At 40.2% G+C, this 24,672-nt stretch overlaps 2 protein-coding genes across 3 annotated transcripts in view; one reads left to right on the top strand and one right to left on the bottom strand.

Annotated features, from left to right (window-relative positions):
- The window catches only part of rad51d (RAD51 paralog D), a 29,126-nt gene extending 20,188 nt beyond the window's left edge, over positions 1-8,938 (top strand). The window contains exons 7-10 of the mRNA XM_080434891.1: positions 625-715; positions 5,011-5,081; positions 5,963-6,127; positions 7,945-8,938. Of these exons, the coding sequence (XP_080291017.1) occupies positions 625-715; positions 5,011-5,081; positions 5,963-6,127; positions 7,945-8,031 (414 nt within the window). The 3' untranslated portion in view covers positions 8,032-8,938. The remainder of the gene's footprint in view (positions 1-624; positions 716-5,010; positions 5,082-5,962; positions 6,128-7,944) is intronic.
- A 43-nt stretch (positions 8,939-8,981) lies between these two features.
- The window catches only part of lig3 (ligase III, DNA, ATP-dependent), a 23,082-nt gene continuing 7,391 nt past the window's right edge, over positions 8,982-24,672 (bottom strand). For both annotated transcript variants that reach the window (XM_080434889.1, XM_080434890.1), the window contains exons 7-21: positions 23,552-23,629; positions 22,988-23,156; positions 21,928-22,083; positions 20,607-20,738; positions 20,292-20,371; positions 19,210-19,297; positions 17,908-17,985; positions 17,176-17,299; positions 15,954-16,096; positions 15,683-15,757; positions 13,712-13,858; positions 12,830-12,980; positions 11,447-11,652; positions 10,992-11,075; positions 8,982-10,279 (exon numbers count right to left, since the gene is read on the bottom strand). In XM_080434889.1, the coding sequence (XP_080291015.1) occupies positions 10,046-10,279; positions 10,992-11,075; positions 11,447-11,652; positions 12,830-12,980; positions 13,712-13,858; positions 15,683-15,757; positions 15,954-16,096; positions 17,176-17,299; positions 17,908-17,985; positions 19,210-19,297; positions 20,292-20,371; positions 20,607-20,738; positions 21,928-22,083; positions 22,988-23,156; positions 23,552-23,629 (1,945 nt within the window). In that variant the 3' untranslated portion in view covers positions 8,982-10,045. The remainder of the gene's footprint in view (positions 10,280-10,991; positions 11,076-11,446; positions 11,653-12,829; positions 12,981-13,711; positions 13,859-15,682; positions 15,758-15,953; positions 16,097-17,175; positions 17,300-17,907; positions 17,986-19,209; positions 19,298-20,291; positions 20,372-20,606; positions 20,739-21,927; positions 22,084-22,987; positions 23,157-23,551; positions 23,630-24,672) is intronic.

Genomic DNA, 24,672 nt, shown 5'->3' with positions numbered 1-24,672 from the left:
CATATATATCTAAAATCTAAAATGACACCGGTGTTTTCCCGGTTTTAATGGGTTAAAAATACCACAATCTGTAATTGTGAAACGGTGTTACATTAACTCTGAGAATGTACGGTTGTAACCAAATCATTTGGTTGCATTTCGAGTTATAAATGGATAGATTAACCCGCTCAATCCGGGAACGCATCTCTGTCATTTTAGATTTCTTTGGCTATTAAAAAATAGCAGATAATACAAGCTCATAGCGCGGCAGATCTGCTATTTTTGAAAGATCGTGAAAATGTGTGCAAACCTTTGAATATAATATATATATTTAAAGCGAGAACATTTGTAAAATATTTTCTTCCAGGGACCTCCAGAAGCAAAGATTTGAGTTTGCTTTAAAAATATATATATTCAAAGATTTGCGCAAAATGTTAATTTTTTTTCAAAAAATGCTTGATCTACAAGCTCTCGCTGCCGCGCTATGAGCTTGTATATCTGCTATTTTTGAATAGCCAAAGTATAAAATAATGGTTATCGCTTCAAATCTAAAATGACACAGACGCTTTCCCGGTCTTAATAGATTAACACAGAGGATTTGACTGTGTATCTTGTCTTATCTTTTACCTCCACATGCTGACTTAGGCATCAGTTGGTGGTGGCTCAGTCAAGGCAGTGATCGTGGATTCAGCTGCAGCCATTATATCTCCCCTAATGGGAGGCAAACAACATGAAGGTAATCTCTTTCGGTGACAATTTCATTTACAGCCGAGTAGAGGTTCAACTTGCCCACACCTGAGCCTTTTCAAATTCAAACACTAACACATCAATAAAAAAACTAATGTTATTACAGGGATTCCATGTTTTTCGGGGGAATCTTTAGATTTAAACTGAACAATGTTATTGTCCATTGGTAGGAGACAACTGGACAGGCATAGTGCCCTGGAAGACATTGGATTACTGTGGCATAACACTAGCTTTTCTCAAATGTCACAAGAAATTAGAATTTTTCGAGGGCTTTCTTTCCCCCCCCCCTCCCTCCACCCAAGAAATCTCTATTAAGGGAATATCGTCTCTGTCGGGGTGGAAACCTCATATGTCCAAAACTGAAACGCGCCGCTTAGCGCCGCGTTTCGAGCTTGTGGATCTGCTACTTTTGATGCTTTTGCGCGACGCTGTAGTATGATCATTAATTTAGTTAATTTACGAAAAAACACAAAAAGTTAAAATATGGAGATAGGAGGTTTCTGCCCGGCAGCAGCAATGTTATCCCAGATAATCTGAATGCCGATGAGCTTCCCATACCGATCTGTAGGCAGTAGATATGTGTCTACATTCTCCAGTTCAGTCACACGGCAGTGAGCACGTCTGTCTGCTGGAAAATGTCAGCGGTGGAGAACCGAGACTCGTAAATTTATGTCAGGGAACAACGTTTGGAGTTCCTTAAATTAGAAATTGATTTAGCTTGATTTAAAATGTCTTGTTTTATGTGACATAGAACCAAACTAAATAAGGTCTTTTAAAAAAAATACGTGACAGCGTTGCCGTTTAGCTAACACCAGTCGGAACAAAATAAAGGCTAAAGTAGGTTTGGGAAATAATGTTGTACTACACACACATTGCCATTATGTTTTCAAAACCAACATAGCAATCAAAAATGTACCAGATCTCTAAAACTTTGAACTATCACAGCTTGCTTCTAACTAAACCAAAGAGATCAATAAGTATGCTAAGATTAAGTTTGGTATGCTACTACATAGAACAATGCCCACAAACATTGAAATTCAGAACGACATAGCTGCCAACTTCTGTAAAGTTCTGCAAATGTAAGAGATCGTTTCCAACAGCCTCTTAAAATGCCCACAAGTGAGGCTCTCTCATAATAACATGTTCCATAATTTAGGAGATAATGTGTGAATCTTTCCCGATTGTCTTACAAGAGCCCAGTTCAGAGTATCCAGTAAGCTCCAGAGAACCTCAGCTGGCAGAGTAAGGCCTAACAAGCTAACATGGCACTGGCAGGATTCTGACATAGAAGGGGCCCTCTAGACCATTCAATGCTTAATACAGTATACATGTAGGATTGATTTGAAATGAATTATTAATTACAGTGGGACCAAGTGCAAGTTGGTTAATAAGGATGTTCTGTCTTCTCTCTCACGTGAGACCAACATTGAACTGCATGAGCTTAGAAAAAAATGATTACCGCTTAATTTATTTATAGGCGTTGAAATGATTAAACTGAAATTAAACATACAGATTTCATTAAACATACAGACTTCATTCTTATACAGTCAAAAGATCAGTCTTCGGCATGCTTGTTTGCTCTGTCCTAAGCCAAAACTAAAAAAAAGTCTATCCCAAGCCACACATGACGGCACCATGGATCACCAGCAACAACTCTCTTGAATAGATCTTGCCTAAGGAAGTGGCTTCAACAAGAAGTTGACAGATTTTGTTTCCTGCTCACTTTATGATGCAGAAAATGATGTCATGCCCCTTTAAAATCTCCCTGCTTCAATATGTCTGAAGTTGAAATTCCATTTCCTGGAACAGCTCCAACAATTGTCTCTTGACATTATCATCATCATCATCATCATCATCATCATCATCATCATCATCATCAAGAAAATCCTCCAGACATGTTTATGAATCTCATTTTCCTAGAATAGATCATAATGAGTTATGCTCGTTCTTACTTTGTTTAGTTTTGATTGATTTTATCTTTAAACACCTAAAGAAATAAAAGTGTGTGGAGTTTGCATGTTCTCCCCGTGTCTCCTAGGGTAGTTAATACCCTCACAAAAACATGTAGTAATCCTGGTCACTATACTGCCTCCCCCATGACAGCCGGGGCGCCTGATGGAGGGGAAGGGAACTGGTTGGAATAACGTGTTCCTTCCACGCGCTACGTCCAACCAGGGAAACTCCCCCCTGTCAGGTGACAAGAAGGTCAGTTGGCTCTCATGCCTGAAGGAAGCATGAGCTCGGCCCTGGCCTCCCTACTGTGGGGTACTGGTGTAGTGCTGGTGTAGGGCTGGTGTAGCGCCCAGGATCACTTAGGAAATTGGCACCGGGTGAAAAAAATGGGTTACAAAAATCGCGGGATAAAAATTAAAAAAAAAAAAAAAAAAAAAAAACCTAAAGAAATACAGTGTATAACTATTATGTAGCATTACATTAGCTTATATCATGGGCATGGAGAATATTCTATTCTGATTGGCCAGAGAGTTTAAATTATCTTCCTATTACAACACACCTTTGATGTTGTGGCCTCGTTGCTGTTCCAATTTGAATATAGACACAAGAATTCCGGTATTAACAGTTATTTAAGCTAACATTTTCATATATTATAACTTCCAAACGTTTGATAGAACATAAACATATCGTCGCTGCTCGGTGGAAACGTATGTCCAACAGTGTTCCTTTTTTTTATTTAAAAAATAAGATCAAATAGTGAAAAAAGCCCATCTACAAGACACGATGTGACATGTTTGAGCTGTAGATCCGGCTATTTTCACTACTTTTGTGCAACACTTGTATGATGAAGTAGGGCATTAATTTACGAAAAAGTTGAAATATGGAGATACAAGGTTTCTGCTTGAGTTGTTTTTAGGTCGTTACTATGGCTTCTCCCATTTGCTGGAGTAGTAAGGTAATGTTTATTGACAAAGATAGTGCCAACACACAGTTTCTATTTTACAGGTAGGGTAAGTGATATTTTTAGGTCTAAACAAAAAGGGGTTGCTTGGTTAAGAAGTTAAAGCTCTAAATTCTGATAGTAATCATTGCTATAGAGTGTTTGTTCAGTAATCAGACTCTCCTCATCTCTCCAGCTCTTTAATAAACAGAAAATACATTTTCAGGTGGTTTGCCAATTTCATCCAATCAGGAGAGAGTACCCATTTCAATCAGCTTCAAATTGATAGTGTTGCAGTTTCAATTTGTCTGCTCATTTCTTTGTCATCACTTCCAATTTCACTTGTTTATTCTGTATCGCGTTTGAGTTCTCTCTTGATTGGATGAAATTAGTATCCTGACCTGAAACTGCATGTTCTATTCTCTAAAGAGCTGGAGAGACGGGGAGAGACTGTTACTGAACAAACACTCTACACAAGCAATGATTGATTACTACCAGTTCAGAATGTAAAGCTATCTAACACTTTAACCAAAAGATATCAGCCTACCTTTAAAGAGTGTATTGGCCCAAACTATGAACAAACATTAGTGATATTTTAAATGTTGATAAAGTGGCCGTGCCATAAGCGGGATAATGAACCCCAAGCTGTGTGGTTATTGAATAATAATGCGCTCTGCAGAGGCAAATCCTACCATAAATCTACAGATTTAACTCAACATCATGCATTAGTTTTCAATAACCACACAGCATGTCGTTGATTATCCCTTACACATTGTCGCTGTTGGGCAGAAAACTTAATATTTCATCCCCCCCCCCCTTTAAATGCCCTATTTTATACTTGTCTTATGACAGCGTCATGCAAAAGCAGTGAAAATAGCAGATCTATAAGCTCTCAACACAGAGCATCGTGTGAGCTTGTTGGTCTGCTACTTTTGCCATTTTTGAGTAGAAATTTGTAAAATGTTTGACTATAATGTCAAATAGGGACGTCTAGTTGAAAGTCTGTCTGTGGGTTTTTGTAAATATTGAACCAATGAAAAGTATTAACAGGAGCTTGTGATTAAACAACAACTACATTAGATCCATTGGAACACAGCCCCCCCCCCCCATTTCCTGAAAACGGTTTTGGATGTTCAACGTTTCCCCCAACAACTGAAATGGTACCAGCATGCATGGTGCGATCAGTGGGAATGTTATTGGCTGAGGGATCTTTGAGTACATCGTTCAATGAAAGATATACCCTTGAAAATGGATATCCTAAAAAGATGGAACCCTTGATAACCAAAGCCAAGCAAAAAGAGTGTGAATCCCAAGAATATTGAGCCGTTTTATCTGTGATGATGAAAGCATTTTGCAGACAGATGTATCTCTGTGATTCCCTGTTCCTCCAGGCATGTCCTTGATGATGCAAGTTGCAGGGGCTCTTAAGACCATAGCAAAAGACTTCAATGTTGCTGTGCTGGTAAGGATGACAATGATTCTCATGTTTGCTACTCTGAGTGCTTAATGGATGAAAATGGATTTAGTTTTCCAATTGAAAGTACTAGAAAAAAAGCGCCTTTGGGCGTTTTTGGCCCAGTCCTACCTGAAAGCCCCCGTTGTGTAATGGACCGTTATAGTAGCCCCTCTCGTGTATTATTGCTTTAGAATGCCATTTTGTAATGACATGGTATGACGTTTTTGATGACGTGGCTCCTCAGAGGCAAGTCAAAGAAGTGTCTCTGTCTTTCTGTGTCCGGAGCTCGTTTGGAAAACCACTGGACCAACCAGCGCCACATTTCTTGTGCACACAAAAACAGATGTAATATTGTATGTTTTGTTTTTACATTCTAGTAGTCTACTTAAAAAAAAAATCTGATAAAAATATCATAAAGTGATACTAGAATGAATCTCAATGGAATAATAATGATAAAAGATTCCACAAAATAATTAAAAATAATCTGTAGGCACTAGTGCAAAGTAACTAAGTACATTTACTCAAGTACTGTACTTAAGTACAATTTTGAGGTATTTTTTACTTTACTGAAGTATTTCCAATTCAGTACTTTTACTTTTACCCCACTACATCTCAGAGGCAAATATTGTACTTTTACTCCACTACAATTATTGGAAAACTTTAGTTACTTTGCAGATATTAATTATTATATTATAACACATACATTAACCACTTCAGCCCTATTTTATACATAGGCTATTTTCAAGCCAATACTTTTGTACTTTTACTCAAGTAACATTTTGAACACAGGCCTTTTACTTAGTTGTAACAGAGTATTTTTATACTGTGGTATTGCTACTTTTACCTAAGTAAAATATCTTGAGTACTTCTCCCACCACCGTCTGTAGGTGACAAACCATGTGACCAGAGGTGACAATGGTGAGCTGAAAGCAGGGCTGGGTCTGTCATGGAGTCACGTACCCAGAACCAGGGTTCTGCTGCAGCGCATTGAGAGGCCTGGCTCATCACACTGCAGTCTGCGCACTGCTACACTGGTCAAGTCTTCTAGACAGGTATTGTCTTCTAGACAGAGGGAAATGTCAAAACTAATACATTTTTTATTAATGTGCATTTTTGACTATGACATGCCCAAAATAGTGACGCCAGGTATAAAGTAGTCAACCATTTGTGTTTGTATTCTGGGCATATCAATCTTAACTAGAAAAAGTGCTCCTCGGAGCACAGGTCTCCGCCATGTCAGGTAGATTATTGTGGCCTCCTGGTGGCGCTATAATAGGCCAATGTGAAAAGGGTGCCATTTCTTATTAGGCCTTGCACGACAATCGGACACTGCATTCATGATTTGAGGCATTTTGTTCCAAAAATGTGGTTTGCTAAATTAGACCTGCTGGTGGCGCTATAACAGGCCAATGTGAAAAGGGTGGCATTTCTTCCTGGGCCAAGTGGGAATCTCTGCGGAAAATTTCACGGAAATCGGATGCTGCGTTCATGATTTGAGGCATTTTGTTCAAAATGAACCAATCCTGCCAACTTTGGAAGCCAATCTTAACCAATCAGGATGGAATATGGTAAATCGGACAGATCCGTGATGATCACATGACTATAGAGATACTGTCTACCGATGTGCGTGTTTTTTGGAGAAAATCTGTAGGAGTAATATCCAATAATGTGTTTTGCAAAAGTCGGCCTCATGGTGGCGCTATAAAAAGCAGATGTGAAAAATGCAGGGCAGATGTTTTTCCTTGGCCTCTGGGGAGTGTGCGTGCAAAGTTTCACGCAGATCGGTGCAGTTATAGGGAAAAACGTGAATCGGCCTATTATAGCGCCACCATGAGGCTGTTAGGAAAGTTTTCAAGTGGCATTTCTTCCTGGGCCAAGTGGGAATCTACGTGGAAAATGTCACGGAAATCGCATGCTTCGTTCATGATTTGAGGCATTGTGTTCAAAATGATCCAATCCTGCAAACTTTGGGAGCCAAACTTAGCCAATCAGGATGGAATCTGGTAAATCGGACAGATCCGTGATGATCACATGACTATAGAGATACTGTGTACTGATTTGCGTGTTTTTTGGAGAAAATCTGTAGGAGTCATATCCAAAAATGTGTTTTGCAAAAGTCGGCCTCATGGTGGCGCTATGACAGCCTGATCTGAAAAATGTGGGGCAGAGGTTCTGCTGGGACATCCAGGGAGTGTGTGTGTGCAGTTTCACAGCGACCGGGCCAACGGTGGCGGAGATTAGCTGGTCGCAGACAAGGACAGACACACGGACGGACGGACGGACGGGGGGTAAAACATACTCTCTCGCCATGCCTTTCGGCCTGGCGGAGACAACAAGTTCACATAGGCAAACACTCAGCGAAAATAACTGATCTACAAGCTCAATGCATAGCGACACGATGCGTCATCGTGAGGTTGTACTGTAGATCTGCTATTTTTGGCAAAGAGAGGGAAAATAGACAGTATCATTGACAGCATTATTTAGACGATGTTACAAAACTTTCATCTAGAGAAATAAATAAATGTTATGAGAACACTTTCATTCACTTAAAGTGGATAAAATCTATTTTTGTGATTACCCCATATGGCATTTTCAGGCGCAATCTGTAATTTTCATTGTAAAAATGGTGCAAATGTCTTTTTTCTTTGCTTACATTTTATCAAACCTGATACAAGCCTTTAAAGTAAGATTTTAAAAGATGTTAACCCCATTTTGTCACTGAGGGTATTATAAGGTGTAGGAATGAGTCATTCTGAAGTCTGGTTTTCCAAATGAATAATACTTGTTTTATCCATGTTAGCATTATTCAACCATTTCTATTAGAACGACCACTAATAAGAAATGTTTTTATGTTTTGTTTTTTTTACAGCCTTGTCATCTGAAAGAACAGTTTGATTTGGAGTTGTGGAGTAGATGTGAAGAGCTCCCCTCAGGGAAGAGAAAACTGGAACACTGATTACTGCTGATTACTGCCACTTCAACTCCGTTCTCTGGTCACTATAGACCCCCTAAATAACATATTTTATAACGTTGCTGTTGAGCAGAAACCTCTTATCTCCATATTTCTAACAACTTATTTTCCGTAAATTAACGCCCTACTTGATCATACTACAGCGTCACTCAAAAGCATCAAAAGTAGCAGATCTGCAAGCTCAAAACACGGCGCAAAGCAATGCGTTTTGAGCTTGTCGATCTGCTACTTTTGCCTTTTTTAAATTTGAATCCTGAAAAGTAACAGTTTTGAACATGGTTTCCACCCGACAGATAGTTTAGTCATACCATACGGTGCCTTTTGATACAGACAACTGGCGAAAAATCACAGCCATATACCGCTTCAGCATTCTTCTGTGATCATGAACATTGCTAGACAAGCGGCAGGAATATAAACAAGGACAAAGAGCCAAGAAGATGGATAGGAGGACTTCAAAAAGAAAACAAATGAGTAAAGGAAGATGTGGGAGATTGGATGTGATTTGGGGGAGACGCGAAGTCCTTCTTGAAGACATGAGACTTTAAATTACAATGGATTAACTAATGTTTCTCAGTGGTGCTGGAAGGTCATTTCACAGAAGAGATGAGACTGAGTGGAGCGATACATCAGACACATCCAGGAGTGTGGATGCTGAGATGGAGTTAGCATTTCTAGATAGTCACTCTTTGTTGTACATCAAATAGCATATCTACAAGCTCACAAGGCTTTGTGAGCTTGTAGATCTGCTATTTTGACATGCCCAGCTAAGGATGCTAAAGTTCATGTGGTCAACATTCAATTTGTATAAATGTATTTTCTGTAAAATTGTTTGTTGTGGGTGAAAACAATGTGTGGAATAAATGCAAACACTTTTTTAGGAAGAAAGCAGTTATTTAAACTTATTTATTATTTTTTCATATTTTAGCTATTCCCAATAGCATTTTAGCTTTGTCACGTTTGGCCATAAAAGGGTAAAGAAAAATTGTAAATCATCGTTTTCATTTGGACAATAAGAAATCCAAATGGTTGAAACCCCTAAAGCTAAAAGAAAAATGTCTACATATTCATTTTCACATTTCTGTTTGGACTTGAAGGTCGTCATTTTCTTTTTTAAATACACAAACATGTCGTTACATTAACTGCTTTGCTTTTTGACTAAACAAATTAACATTCTAACTAAATTTAACAACCTTTGCCCAAACAATAAAAACTCATTTTCTGCAATTACACCATATAAGAGACCCCACTTGGTTCTGGAAACATTTAGAACTTAACTATTAACCGTTCTTATTGACAAAAGATGGCCCAAAATAAAAATCACGACCACAAATGAGCTGCTATATATATTAACTGCTTGTTTATGGGTTTATAAAAATGAAAGGGCTTGAAAACAATAAATAAAAAAACTGATGGATGAGGGCATACTGTCACTCGGCACATCAGCACTACTACACCAATCCCAAATGAGGAACCTTAATCTCAGTCTTGTCACACAACTCACACTGTATTTCTATGTCACTGTAAAGCCCAATTTACAGTATACTTTGTCGCACAACAAAGAAAATTAGCAACACCGTCGTGCAACAAGGAATACATTAGGCTAAAGGTCTTTACACACCAGGAGCGTGACAAATAATCAGAAAATGTGTCTTAAGTATTCCGCAACAAAGCGGTCAATGCCTCATTCATGCATAAAGATTGATTATTTGCTGCGAACAATCAACCTCATCCGAATACAATGTGTCGCTTTATCAACTCGTACTCAAGACGCAAACATTAAAAAAAGTGTTATTTTTGGGTGAATTAATCACACAACAAAACAAAAACGCTCCCAGAGTGTAAACACCTTAAAGTCAACCAAACTCATGTGGTTTAGTGTGTATTTAGATAAAAAAACAAAACATTACAGCCGTTTGCATAGGCTGCTGTACCAGCAAACGCAGCATGTAAAAACCTGTGTCTTTGTTTTCCTTACATGAAGGAGTTGACAAGTGTCCTTTCAACAGGGGGGCACCACGCGTCTTTTGCGGATGCACTCCCAGATCCAGCTGGGGGTGACTCTTTGGGCACGGCCGTCCTCCTCTGGCTCTGCCAGCGTGTGTGTGGCAGTTGCAGAATCATAGTCCGGTACAAGGTCTCCGTCATAGGCCACAAAGTAGCGCCTCAGTTTGTCAAAGTCTTGCACGGAGCTGGGCAGGAGCAGCTTCACCCCACTGAAGATATCCAGCAGTATCTAGGAAGAACCAAACCAAAAGGCAACTTTGATATAGGGCTGCAAATACCGATTATTTTCTTAACTCATTCCCTGCCTAGAACGACTAAAACCACTTCTGTCCTTTAAGCCCCCTCTGCCAAGAACGACTAAAACGACTTTTAATTTTTTCAAAAAGAAAAAAAATCTTTTTTTCTTCTTTTTTTTTCTTCTTATTTATTTATTTATTTATTAACCCAAAGACCAAGGAGATATGATTTGTTGAAGATCTAGACTCCCATCCACTTCCTTGTTAACTTAAAACTTAAACATTTTGTATCTCGGCTCCTGAGTACTTTTTTTTTTCAATGAAAAATCTCTGGCAGTGGGCAAACGCAAAAAAAGTTCTGGCAGTGAATGAGTAGCGATTAATCTATATCGAGAAATGCATTTAAAAAAATCGATATAATCAACTAAATCTAAACTCTGATGAATCATTTAAGCACTATTTTATTGTACAACGGTTTCATGCAAAAATAGCTGATCTACGAGCTCACAATGTGTCGCGATGCAACGCATTGTGTGCTTGTAGATCTGTTATTTTCACTTCTGTATAATTCTTACTTTATTTCATTCAAATATATTTTTCATAATGAATTAAATGGATAAACTGCTGCACACCTACTATGACACATTCCTTCTATGTTGAATGTTGATGCTATTCTAAACTGTGAGTCTATAACATTTCACCAACCTTGTCATTACTTGGCTGCAACAAGTTAGAGGCTGCCTTAGGCTTGCTCTGTCCATTACTGTGAACACTTTCAGACTTCTTTATCTGGAATGAAATGGAGCCTTATTAAAATGCTAATTGATAATGCTTTGAGGTTAAGACTTTGCAGCTTTCATTTACTCACACTTTCAACAATTTACTGACACGATGACTTAATTTGTTAGTTACATGCTGTACATATCATCGCTGGGAACCTCATTATGTCCAAAGCTTTTACTTTTCAGGATTCAAATGAAAAAGTAGCATAAGTAGCAGATCCACAAGCTCAAAACGTGTTTGAGCTTGTGGATCTCCTACTTTTTTCTGCTTTTGTGTGACACTGTAGTGTGATCAAGAAGGGCATTACGAAAAAACACTAAAAGTTAGAATATGGAGATAAGAGTTTTCTGTGCGACAGCGACAATATAATAGCGTACCTTCTTTGCGCTGGGTGCATCTGGGACAGGACTACGCCGTTCAGATTTCACTGCCTTTAACTTGGGTGTAGTACTGGGCCCTTGTCGGACAGGGCTGTGGGGTTCAGACTTCACTGCCTTTGCTTTGGGTGTAGTGCTGGGCCCTTGTGGGACAGGGCTACGTGGTTCAGACTTCACTGCCTTTGATTTGGGGGTACTGTTGTTGCCTGTCGTCACATTGAAATAAAGGCAGGGGTGATTTGTGTTATCATAACCATGCGTCGTTAAACAATATGTGGGCGAAGCACAGATAGACTTCATTTTAGTAGGTGCATCCATCTAGGTTGATGGCCTAACTTCATTCCTCATCAACCCGTCCATGTCAGAACATCCCATCACTCAAAGAGTTGTGTCTCTGAACATAAAAGCCCATCAATAAATACTTCTGTAACAGTGGTTCTCAAAGTGGGGTCCTTCTTCAGGTTATTCCAGGGGGTCCCCGGGCAAAATGTGTTAATATAACATCAAAATCTGTTTAACCACTTTAACCCAACCACTCTATAAGTCTTTTCATTATCTTTTTACCCTTGATTTTAAAGCAAGTTAAGCGTGGGAGATGTGATAGATGCATGCAAGGAAATATACAGCACCGCAGGAGTCAAAACCAGGGGCATCAACTTTTTTTTATGACTTGTGAAAAGCTGGTCTTTATCCATTTATTTACATTAAAAACAGGGGCTTTAACTTTTTTCTTTTTCTTTTATAAAAATTGGGTCTTTGTTCTGTAAGAATGTCGGTGCATTAAAATATATGACATTTAAAATAATAGTGTACTTGAATTGCTCCAAGTCTGTGAATGGACTATTAAATGAAGGCTTTTTCGGGGGAGCATATTAGCTTTATAGCCATGAAAAGGCAGGCATTAGAAAGAAATGTGGGCATTTTTCTTTCAGCACAAAAAACACAGGCATCTGCGTCCCAGCATGCATCTACCTCAAAATAGTTACGTAAGTGCTCTCTCCTGCATTCATTCATACAACTTTGGCGAATGTTCCCCCCAGAAATACAGTGATCGTGTCAGGTGCACGTGTAGTGCAGTGGTTCTTAAAGTGGGGTCCGGGGACCCCCAGGGGTCCTTGGAGGGACCTTAATCTTAACCACTTTATCCATTTAATCCGATCAAAAATAGCGGATCTGCAAGCTCAAAGCACGTCACAAGCTATTTTGGAACAAATTTGAAAAAAAAATCTCAAACATGTTTGGAAAATGCTTCAACACAAATCTTCTCTTCTGGGGGTCCCTGGCAAAAACAAATTTCAGATGGGGGTCCGCGGCCAAAATAATATCAATTTGGGGGTCCTTGACATGAAAAAGGTTTGAGAACCACTGGTGTAGTGTACTCACTGCTCTTCTTGGGTGTACCCCTCCCATGGGAGGTAGAGGGGGGCGAGTTGCTCCCACTGTCCCCTCCAGAAGAGCCCTTGTCGTCGCTGGATTTGGACCCTCCAGCTGTCACCTCGAAGTCACTGTTCTCTTTTGATATGCGGAACAGCTCCTAATATAGGCACAAGCACACAGGAGACATTATCATTTGCCGCAAGAGAGCAGTTCCATTCATTAAAAATCAACAAATGTTCAACGGCGGCAACCGATTTGGCCGTATCCGGGAGCGGGGGTCCATAAACAAGAAAGAACATCTCCATATTGTTTTGGATATGAGCCCACAGTGCAGCGCAGCATTACTTGACAGCGCGTTTTGCCAAAAGATATCAATCCAAATGATACGCCTCCAAGAGCAGGTCAGAGAAAAATATATCGGACCCGTCGGGTGGAAACCTCATACGTCCAAAACGGTTACTTTTCAGGATTTAAATTCAAAAGCATCAAAAGTAGCCGATCGACAAGCTCAAAACGCGTCGCTTCGCGCCGCGTTTCGAGCCGCGTTTCGAGCTTGTGGATCTGCTACTTTTGATGCTTTCGTGTGACGCTGTAGTATGATCAAGTAGGGCATTCATTTACGAAAAAACACAAAATGCTAAAATATGGAGATAAGAGGTTTCTGCCCGACAGCAGAAACCGGTTTACAGAAAGAATGAAGACCATTTTCAGTCCCCCAGCAAGATAAAACGGGTCTGCAAATATCCATTATCTTCTCAGAGATTACTGTAGCTATTACTTTTTTGAATTGAATAATCAAGAAGCATGTTTATTTTTTTATTGATTAAAATGATTGGATGAATGAAGTGTTTGCAGCCCTAGAGGAATGAGTGTGGAAGTGTTCAGTACTTTGAGCTGGTGCAGGTTGGTGGCAGTCTTCCAGTCCTTGTCGTCACGGATGCGGGTCATGCGAGGAAAGCGGATGGAAATACCGTCGGCCGTGTGCATCTCTGATTTGGAGAATTCTGCACCTGTGATCTCCCAGACTGGTGCACTCTACATCACCGCAAAAACAAAATACCACATTTTTTTATTTCAATGATCCCCAGTTTGGCATGCATTAAAGGGATAGTTCACCCCCAAAAAGACTTTTTTTTCTCCTATCGATTAGTCACCCCATGGAGACTTGAATTCATGGATATTTTTTTTGTTTTTGTCATATTCCCTAAGCCAATAATTTGATAATCTGAGTTCCCAGAAGTTTTCGCCAGCTCGGCGAGGAACTTCTGGGGCAGAGCCCTGGTATTTGTGGGCGGGATGTAGCTTACGCTCAGAATCTGAGCGGACACGCCTCTTACCGGTCTGAGAGCTGTGCAACTCGTCTAAAAAGTCAGACGAGAGGCAAACAGCAGTACACAACAATGGCGGCCGCAATTTCTCAAGGGGAAATTGCTTCCTGTCGATCCTATTTAGATGCAACACCCAGTGCATGTGGATCCCGCCCCCTTTTCTTCATTGGCTGTTGATTTGAATCACAACGCAGTGGCCGCGCCCCTGCTGTCCAAGCTCTGACGCAATGCCTCCCAGACTAATAATTTGATGACCGGCAGCGGTTCCGGTAGGAGACACAAAGAGTCTCCTTTGTGTCTCCTACCGGTCCGCTGGTCATCAAATTATTGGATTAGTCTCTATGGGGTAACTAATCGATAGGAAATAAATATTTTTTGGGGTTAACTACCCCTTTAAGACCACTGGTTCTCAACCAGTGGTCCGGGGACCACCAGTGGTCCTTGAGGGGGTTCCAGGTGGTCCCAAGGTAAATGATAGAGTTGGTAACCAAATGGACCCTTATAGATCTTTAACTCTTGAGAGCATAAAATGAAACCCGTAAGTGTCCATTTGGGTAATGCAGATTGTTAAACATCTGCATTACTTAACTCTTTCAATGCCATGCTTATTTATGGAATTTTGGTTCTGAGTGCCACAGCAAACTTCATTGTGAAAAAAAAGTGCTTAAGAGCCGAGATACAGCCTTTTTCAGTAAGTAGTTAAACAAAGAGTGAATGGAGCAGCAAATCTTCAAATCATCATATCTTGGGTTCTGAACATGTTTTTGCAAAAAAAAAAAAAAAAAAAAGTTTTTTTTTTAAATTCCATGACGTCTTTGACGTCCTGTGGCACACGGGGCGTCAGGCCTCATGACGTCTTTGACGTCATGTGGCACTGAATGAGTTAATTAAAGAATTGTTGCTCAACGTTTGCCTGTTGTCTCTCCTATTGCTACCAACATCAATACAGCATGGAATTGTGGACAAAATCGTATCCAACGATAACAAAATATTCTAAGTCTTGGGGTACTGAGTCTAAATCTCATCAAACGCTGAATCCGTGGCTCAAATGCCGAAAAAATAATGGATCTTGTTATAAAAAAGGTCGAAAACCAGTGCGTTAAGGCCATGGACCACCATAACTCAGAGTGTACAAATGGAACCAAATGGACCTGTAAGGGTCCATTTGGTTCTCAACTATAAATAACTTAGCTGGTGATCCCCTGGAGCCCCCTCAAGGACCCCTGAGGGTCCGAAACCCCACTTTGAGAACCACTGCCATATTTGACTGCAGCATATAACATTAGATAAGATTCAGAGATTAATATGAATAATTTACATTTAATTTGAAAAGTGATCATTTCAACGCTTTGAAACATGAATTATGCAAAAGATATTATGCCCTTATGATCGTTTAATTGTGTGTAAATATATTTCTGCTGGATACTAATTTGTGGCGTGATTTACAACACTGTGGAGCCTTGATGTTTTGCAAGGTTTATAGTTTAATAGGTCCCTTGGGAAATAAACATTTATGCAATTGTAGACTTACCTGAGGATCCCTGATAAGGAAATCTGGATAATAGTTCTTGATGATTTTCAGCCAGCCAGGGATCTTGCTTGGCTCCTGGAGAAACACACACACACACACACACACACACACACACACACACACACACACACACACACACACACACACACACACACACACACACACACACACACACACACACACACACACACACACACACACAGAGATTAATTGTCAATTTCTCTGCCTCAGCTCATTGTCTTGAGACCTTGGGACAAGGTTTTTGCCTAACCTTGGTGATTTTGATCACGTCCAGCTCTTTCTGGAGTCTGGCCAACAACGCATCATCGAAGCCCCCAGAGCACTTTGTGACTGTGCACCACTTCTTGGAGTCTGGGTCATAACAGCCCATTAGGAAACTTGACATGATGCCCCCTAGTGGTTGAAAGAAGACACATGGCATTAGGAAACACAATTGGGAACCCTTATCAAATGCTGCTACTGGCAGGCCCGGATCAACCATAATGTGCAATCATCTGGGCACATCCACAGGGGCTACCGAGCATGTGTTAAATTTCATTCCCCCAGACATTATGTCCATAATCTGTCACTTGTGCTACACCCCTTCTTGCAATCTTCTCCCTCGATTCATACTAGCGATTGACCAAGATATGACTACCATGCAGACATGACTTGGTCACTCGTTCTCAGGTTTTTCTTACTTCGGTTTATTTTCTTTAACAAAATGTTAAGAATATAATTTAGATAGCATCTTTGTTATTTACACAGACGCTAGGTTCATTGTTTAACACGTATCCTATAGTTTTATTGTACCGATTGCTAGTTTGATAGTAAATTGTTTAGACTGATGCTAGGTTCTTTGTTTACCTGGGATCCTAGTTTCCTGAGGCACTCTTTGCCTCTCTGCATTCAATGTATGTGATTACCTTGCAAGTCTCTCTGGATAAGAGTGTCTGCTAAATGCCTAAATACTAAATAGTAATTGTTGTGCTGGAACACACAAAATTTCCTATGCACATCAAAACCTTTAGTTGTAGTAACAAATATGCATAGCAAATGGGATGCTTTAGTCTTACAACTAGGATTTGTGTCCAAAACTGTTACTTTTCAGGTTACAAATTCAAAAGTAGCAGATTGATAAGCTCAAAACGTGTCGAGATTGTAGATCTGCTACTTTGGATGTTTTTGTGTGACGCTATAGTATGATCAAGTAGGACGTTAGAAAAAAGTTAGAATATGGGAGATAGGACGTTTCTGCCCGAAAGCGACATGTTTGCCGTGTGTGTGTCTGTCCAGAGCTAATTTGAATGGGTAGAGAGGCTGTCTGGGGATCACAAGGTACCCGGTTCACCTCCGGCCCCGGTCTATGTGTCTCTGAGCAAGACACTTAACCCCTTTACTACTCCCTGGGCACTGTATTAATAGTGCACGTGTATGGAGCCGCCATGCACCTCTCATCACAACAGAACAGACACTGTATTGGATGAACACACCGTTGGAGCCTTTGCCATAGAACGCCCCCAGAACCACAAGATCAGCCGTGTCCGCCATGGCTCCTTCATTCAGATAGTCCTTCTTCACTTTCAACCAATGCCGCTTCCCTGGCTCATAGGTACCCTTAAAACAAACACACACACACAGTCACACACACACAATTGCTTTAGAAACCTCGCTATCTTGATATTTTTGCTTGCTTATTTTCAATTTATAGTATTATAACCACTTAAAACCTATATACTTCGTTGACCGGTGTCCCCCAGGGGTCTATACTACCTCTACCTTTTTCCCTCTATACCAAATCTCTTCACCAAAATATACGACTTAAAAGCTCACAACATGTCATGACGCATTGTGATTTTTGACAAATGTTCTATTATGAATTGGTTGGCTATGGTGAATGCGGTTAAAACCAAGTATTACAAAGCCATTCAACTAGATCACTGGTTCTCAACATCAGGGTCGAAATGGACCCTTACGGGTCTGTAACTCTAAGAGAGTGCAAATGGATTTGTATATTCTCAGATTTAAATTAACGCAGAGAATTTTACAGTGTAGATTGGGGTCGCAAAGATTAAAAAATAAAGTTCTATTTGCACACTCTCAGAGTTACAGGGGTCCAAATGGAGTCCCTGGTGGTGTTGAGAACCAATGTACTAGATCATACACATTTTCTCTTCTTTGTGATTCCAGTGGCAGGTCCAGCGTGAAAACAGAGAATGCCTCACCTTGATGTCTTTAAGCACCAGTCCTTCAAGACCCTCCCTGATGACCCGTGTGATCATATCAGCCAGGTCCCTCGCCCTCTGTTATATAGACACAAGCACACACACAGTGCACATCATCAGCAATCATGTTCCATGTCAGTGCCTGTCAAGGCTGTCTCGAGTGAGAAGCAGAGCCACTGAGATAGAAAGAATGCATCAGTGAGGGGTCAGACACACTACAGGTCCAGCCTGATCTCCAGAGAATACCGTAACATTGCACGGAACGAGTGCACTTCATTCCGTGGATAGTCGCCTCGGAACTCCCAAATTGCGTGCATATGTACGGCGAGTCCCACGGTGGGCGTAACCAGTCGCAACACGGAAAAACCCGGAAGCAGAGCAGTCCGCACAATAAAATTTACGATTCTGTGCCTATCGGTACATAACTCAAACGGCGCTGAGTAGGCACAGGCGAATGTCCCACCGTTCAGGACGGCAACTCGGTCGCCTTAGCTCCCTCGTGGTCCTTCACGGGGGGACAATTCGCCTGTGACTGCGCGCCTCCGAAATGGTTTTGTCACAAAGGCAGCGCCGTACCATATGCACGCAATTCGGGAGTTCCGAGGCGGCTATCCACGGAATGAAGTGCACTCGTTCCGTGCAATGTTACGGTAATCTCTGGAGATCGGGTTGACAGGTCATGTGGTTCATGTATCGCACGTGCTTCAACAACACCCATTATGAGGATTCAATGTTTGGAACTATACAGTAGTGTGTGTATATATATAATATTAGTTGCTCGATGGTTCGTTCTGTTATTTATCTCAGAGTACAGCGCTACGCAAATTCCAAAACAACATTCCAAAACAACATACGGTCAGACACACTACAGGTCATGTGGTTCATGTATCGCACGTGCTTCAACAACACCCATTATGAGGATTCAATGTTTGGAACTATACAGTAGTGTGTGTATATATATAATATTAGTTGCCCGATGGTTCGTTCTGTTATTTATCTCCGAGTACAGCGCTACGCAAATTCCAAAACAACTAAGTTGTTTTTTGGGGCAATAAATGAAAGAATAATGAATAATATATGAATATTCTTCGTTTTCATGATCCCCCATTGCTGTAAAATAATTGGCCCGGCAGAGCGAACGGAGATGACGCAACTCTTGCTGAAAGCTACTGATATTGTACCACAGCTAAAGCTTTTGTTCTTTAAAAAAAAAAAAAAAAACGGTTTGAAATGTAGTGGGTAAGACCCATTCTGCTGGCGCAGCTGCAGAACAGCATTCTGGGTGAGCAGTAGTAGTCTTACAGTGACATGCTTCATTTCTGAGAACAGGATTCTGTTGGGAACTTCAACCATGTTGTCGTGGAGAAACTTCCTACGTTCTCGCAGAGGCCTGGAAGAGGAACAAAGACACATCACAGTCTTGCATCAGTCGAGTTGTTCTCTAAATATATGTGAATAAACTAGGGCTGCAACTATTGACTATTTTCTTAGCGATTATGCTAATGATTACTTTTTTGATCAATCTAATAATCTTGACCCCTATTTTCATAACAACAAATTGATGCAGAAGAACCATGCAAGCTGGCTACTTCATGCTTGAGTGCATGTCCTAGTGTGGTGTCATTTGGGCAAATGGAAATGGCGTCCTTTATACTTCACGTATAAAAACAGAAGTCTTTCACAAGAACAATGGTGGTGTAACTAAGATATAAAAAGTAAAATACACAAGGGAGACCACTGTACAGTTCAAAAAGGATTTGAATGCCTTCAAAAAAGGCTTAACGGTATCTAGGCACATGAACTAAAATAATTGCTTAAAAACATGCAGACTATTCAGGCATCAACTCTTACTGAACCTATTCACCAAAAAATATGTTTTTATATGCATAGATTATCGACTAAAATCCAACTTTCACACTCCCTTCACTTTTACCAGGCATTTCCTAGGCTGCTCTGTTTCATGACATCATGCACATATTGGCATGAGCTGTGATTGGTCTACATTTGAGGGGCCAGATCGAGACAAACTCTGTTCTAGACGGCGTGGCCTTCAGCTATGCCATAAAAACCTTTTATTGTTTTGCTGAATTTAAACACCCGAGAACTTTAAAGTCCTCATGTTTTGACAATCTACAAACCAGATTAATCTAGATGCGAATATGTACTGAACTTTAACAAATGACAGCATGGTCAACACAAAACAACACAAAACAGGGAGATAGACATATATTCTATTCACCAAGTAAGGCAGAGAAAAAAGCTTTAAACCCGAGGACACATTTTCAATACCAATACTATCAACAGCTTTTGGCCTCAAGGGCAAGTCTGTGACTCGACTCTAAAGCAAATTGTGAAGACTAGAGATGAAATGACAAGAACTTTACCTCTCCATTAGACTCACACCATTGAAGTAGAGGCAGTCAAAGACAAAGAGGCACACTTTGGCATCTTGGAAGGCTTGTTTCTGTAAGAAAGATAAATGAGGTACTGGGTACTTCACATCTAAAAGAACCCTGCGTAAACACACACTTCATTGGTTTTCTAAAGCTGACAAAACACGTCTTTGTTCTAATTTCTGTTGTTTCAACTTATACTTTTTTTGATAAGGGTTTGAAAAAATAACTTGCCTCAACAGCAAGAACATACCAACCTCCCCAACCCCCACACACACACACACACACACGTCTGTTGTTCCTCACCTTGTGTACCCCCAACGTTCCAAAGGGCAGTGGCTTGCTGGTATTTGTGTCGATGAGAAGCACCTCAGCATCCAATATCATGCTGTCTCCCCCAGTGAAGGCCTGGGGAATGTACTCCTTAAAATGAGCCACCTGGAATGTGGAGGCACACACACATACACACACACCAACGTTGGTTTCGCAAACGCTTGGGGGACATTGCATTGATTTAAATACATTCAATCCACATCCGTTTACTCTAACCTTAACCATAACAGATACATGCCAATATTAACGTTACTCTTATGATGAAACTGCAGTAAAATGTAACTGCGGACATATCCCAAGTCAACTGGTTTGATTTGTCCTCAAATCTGGCCTATGTCAGGAACACACAAACAAATCCACCGCATAACGGCCAGGACACATTGCTTTTTCACCGCATTAATAAACAATTCATACCACCCCAGCCTTACGACACGCAGACAGATGTGAAAACATAATCTCTACATAGAGATATGGCCATTTTTGGCACTGACATACAAGGCTTCACATTGTAGCACCAAACAGTGTAAATAATCACATCTAATATTTCTCAAATAATGAGTTCCAGAGAAGGCAAACTGCTGATGCTATTGTGAATGTTATTACATAACCACTATAATGCATGCATATTATATTAGTATTATTTACGACTGCCACTTGTGCATTTGGACTACACACACAGTCATAGAAGATGATGCCAAGACCATTAGTCGATACTCCAGAGGCACGACAAGCATGGTGGTCTCCTGGGACTGAGCTGCCAAAAATGATGATCATTGTTCCTAGCTGCGTTCTGTAGAAATTAGTTGTCCTTCTACCCGGCTGCCACCTTAATCATCCTCTCTTTCATCGGTAATGCCCCTACCTCACAGTTGTACAAGGTTAGCTCCAATGCGTAATATATGCAAAATGTGTGGGACGAGCTGTACCGTGAATGACCAGACTGCACCATTACGGTAGTCACTTGAATACCAGGCCTGTTGAAGAGCCACCCTCTGGCGGATTGCAGGCGCTAATGGACATCAATGGAAGCAATTTATCCTCGCAGGTACTAAGGCTTCATGCTGCGAGAGCAAATCCAAGGAAATCCCTGTAGGAAATGCCTGCGAGTAGCTCACTGGGAAAAGTATCTGTCTTGTGGAGACCAAAATGCAAAGGATTGATGTTCTTACGTGCAATTGCCATCCCAGTTGGTACTTTGCTTGGGGGGATAACTGCATAGATGTTTGTCAGACAGAGAAGGAAACGAGACAGGAAAGGAAGTGAGAGTTAAAAGGATAAAAGGGATTATACTGACTTTGTGTGGCAACACCGGCTTGAGGCTGCGGCTGAAGTAACTGAAGTTGTCTCCGTTTTTGTGGACCTGCACACGCTCGCCGTCGTACTTGATTTCAGAGTACATCCCATTGGGGCACTTCTTCATGGCGTATTCAATGGACTTACATGCCTCTGCCTAGAATTGCAAAAGAAACACAAATTTAAACCCTCTATACTTAGTAAAGCGGACCCGAGTTGGCACTGTACTGGTGTGCTCTTTTTCCCCTCTACAACAACTCTCTTTGCCGAAAATAGACGATCTGTCAGCTCACAACGTGTTACGTTGAACTTGTGACGCGTTGTAAGCTTGTAAAGTTGCTAATTTCGGCGAATGTTCCCCCCCAGAATAGGGATGCTAGGGTTAACAACGTTCCAACTAACCGGTTGCACATTGCACATTAAATATACTATAAATTGATTAAAAGTTTTTAGTTATGAAAAATACATCTCAACAATTTTTTGGAAGGGTCAATCACCCCCATAGCCTACATCGTTTATGAGATAAATCACAGACCAACGTCCTGTATACCTAGAGCATATTCTTTATATAATATGTATTATTGCTCTAATGCAGAATCCATAATCTATGTACAGATAAATGACATGCCATGTCAATGTCTGTAGCCAGTAGGTTAGTGAACATTAATGTATATAAATGTTCAACAATTATACTTGTAGATTAATTAATTTCAAGTTGACTTGTTACCATGATAAGTCTGTCCACAGACTCCACACTAAAAATGTAACAGGTCAGACTGCATAATATTTTAACAACATATATAAACAACATTTTACAAATGCCAATACAATTTACATAAACTTGATCTTTTCATAAAATCACTATAAAACTGCCTGTTATGCTTCCATCTAAATGTCAGTTCTAGAAAGTTACAAACCACAATATTAACAAGATTATCTGCAATATTTAAGCAATAGAAAGTGTAAAAGACAAATGAATTATGATTAACTTTATTTTTGTATGAATGCAGTATCTCTGCATGACTACAGTGACTAAGTGTGTGATTAAAGATGGACGTCACCAGCATTGGTTGAACAGGGGTCATGAGAGAGGCTTCAATGGTGAGCAGCTTCCTGGGGCCTGAACCGTTGGATGCATCCTGGTGGTTCCTCAACACGCGCTCGATCACATCGCCCAGGTTGCGGGAGGCTTTGAAGGCATCGTATGCATTGGGATCCACAGCATCCAAGCTACAGTACACAACAGTTATGAAAATGCAAAATGAAGTTTTGTTGCTGGGATGAGATTTTCTTTCAAATTAATTTCAAAGGTTAACCACTCAAGCCCTATAGACCCCCAGGGGTCCCCTCCTTTTTTCCCTCTACACAAAATCTGTTCACTGAAAAAAGCCGACAAGTTCACGATGCAATACGTTATGAGCTTGTAGATCCCGGAATAGGAACGGCATGGTTCATGTTGTACTGTTTAGACTGATTCTAGGTTCTTGGTTTACCTATGATCCTAGATAACTGAGGCACTACACTGTCTCCATGAATTTGATGTATGTGTATGGATAAAGTCTGCTAAATGCCTACATTGTGAATTTTAATTGTCATGTGGTTAAGCAGAAGATGGGACAACTTACACATGCTTTGCTCCGGAATTCATCTTCAAGTCGTGCTTGACAAGTCGAATGTAGCATTTCAGGTCATTGCTAGTACATCTATAAAAACACAAATGAGTCAACACTGTCATGACTGACTGAGCTAATCACAGTATACAAGTAAATTAGTTCCTCACACAATCTACTCATTTCTGGCATTTATGAAACATTTGCATATTTACAGCAATTTACATATTACCTTAAGTAAAATCAGTCCTCACCAATTTTTTTTTACAGGAAATGCAGATGCAACTTAACTCTATCAGTGCCAAGCCCCGAGTTATCCCGAGTTTTTTTCTGAATGCCCTCAGTGCCAGAACGAAAAATCCCGAGTTTAAAAAAGAAAAAAGATTATTATTATTATTATTATTTATTTTTTTTGAAAAAAAAATTTAGAACCCAAGATATCATTATCTGAAGATTTGCAGCTCCATCCACTCTTTGTTTAACTTATAAATGAAAAAGGCTGTATCTCGCTTCCTAAGCACTTTTTTTTTACTTTGAAAAAAATTAATAAATTGCTGGCAGTTTAGAGAACATATTTTTTTATTTCATTGGCACTGAGAGAGTTAATTATTAACAGTAGTCCAAAGTCTGCTAATTTCACTTTTGTTATTTTTGGTATTAGTTGGTTTTGCCTAAGCTGCGATGCAGGACGTCCTGCCTACATGCCTGAGGTATAGAAAATACAATGTTACGGCTATGTCAGCAAAAAAATTATAAATAATACAATTATATTATTTTTGTATTATAATAAAATAATTGTTGAGGACATCAACATAACAGTAAGTTAAAAGATATTTTTTCAATCATACTGTGAGATACCCTATTAAACAGATGCTGTCAGTAGCGCAATAACTACATAAAAGTAAGTATCTCAGTAAAACGTTAAAACCTGTAGAGTTTAAATTGCTCAAGTCTTTCCCGTCAACAAGATGGAATGCTATTTATGAGTGATCCACGAGTTCCAAAAGGATACAGTACAAGAGGCAGTCTGGCTTGTGTACCGACCATTAACCCATTCAATCCGGGGAACGCATCTACAAATGTCTTCTAAATCCTAACAGGTTTCTGAAAAACGTACGTTTCTATATCAAACTTCT

The sequence above is a fragment of the Gymnoscopelus braueri genome (assembly GCF_963280865.1).
Source record: "Gymnoscopelus braueri genome assembly, chromosome: 8".
Classification (NCBI taxonomy): domain Eukaryota; kingdom Metazoa; phylum Chordata; class Actinopteri; order Myctophiformes; family Myctophidae; genus Gymnoscopelus; species Gymnoscopelus braueri.
Note: the sequence above shows the minus strand (reverse complement) of the source record. Positions and strands in the feature narration are given on the sequence as shown.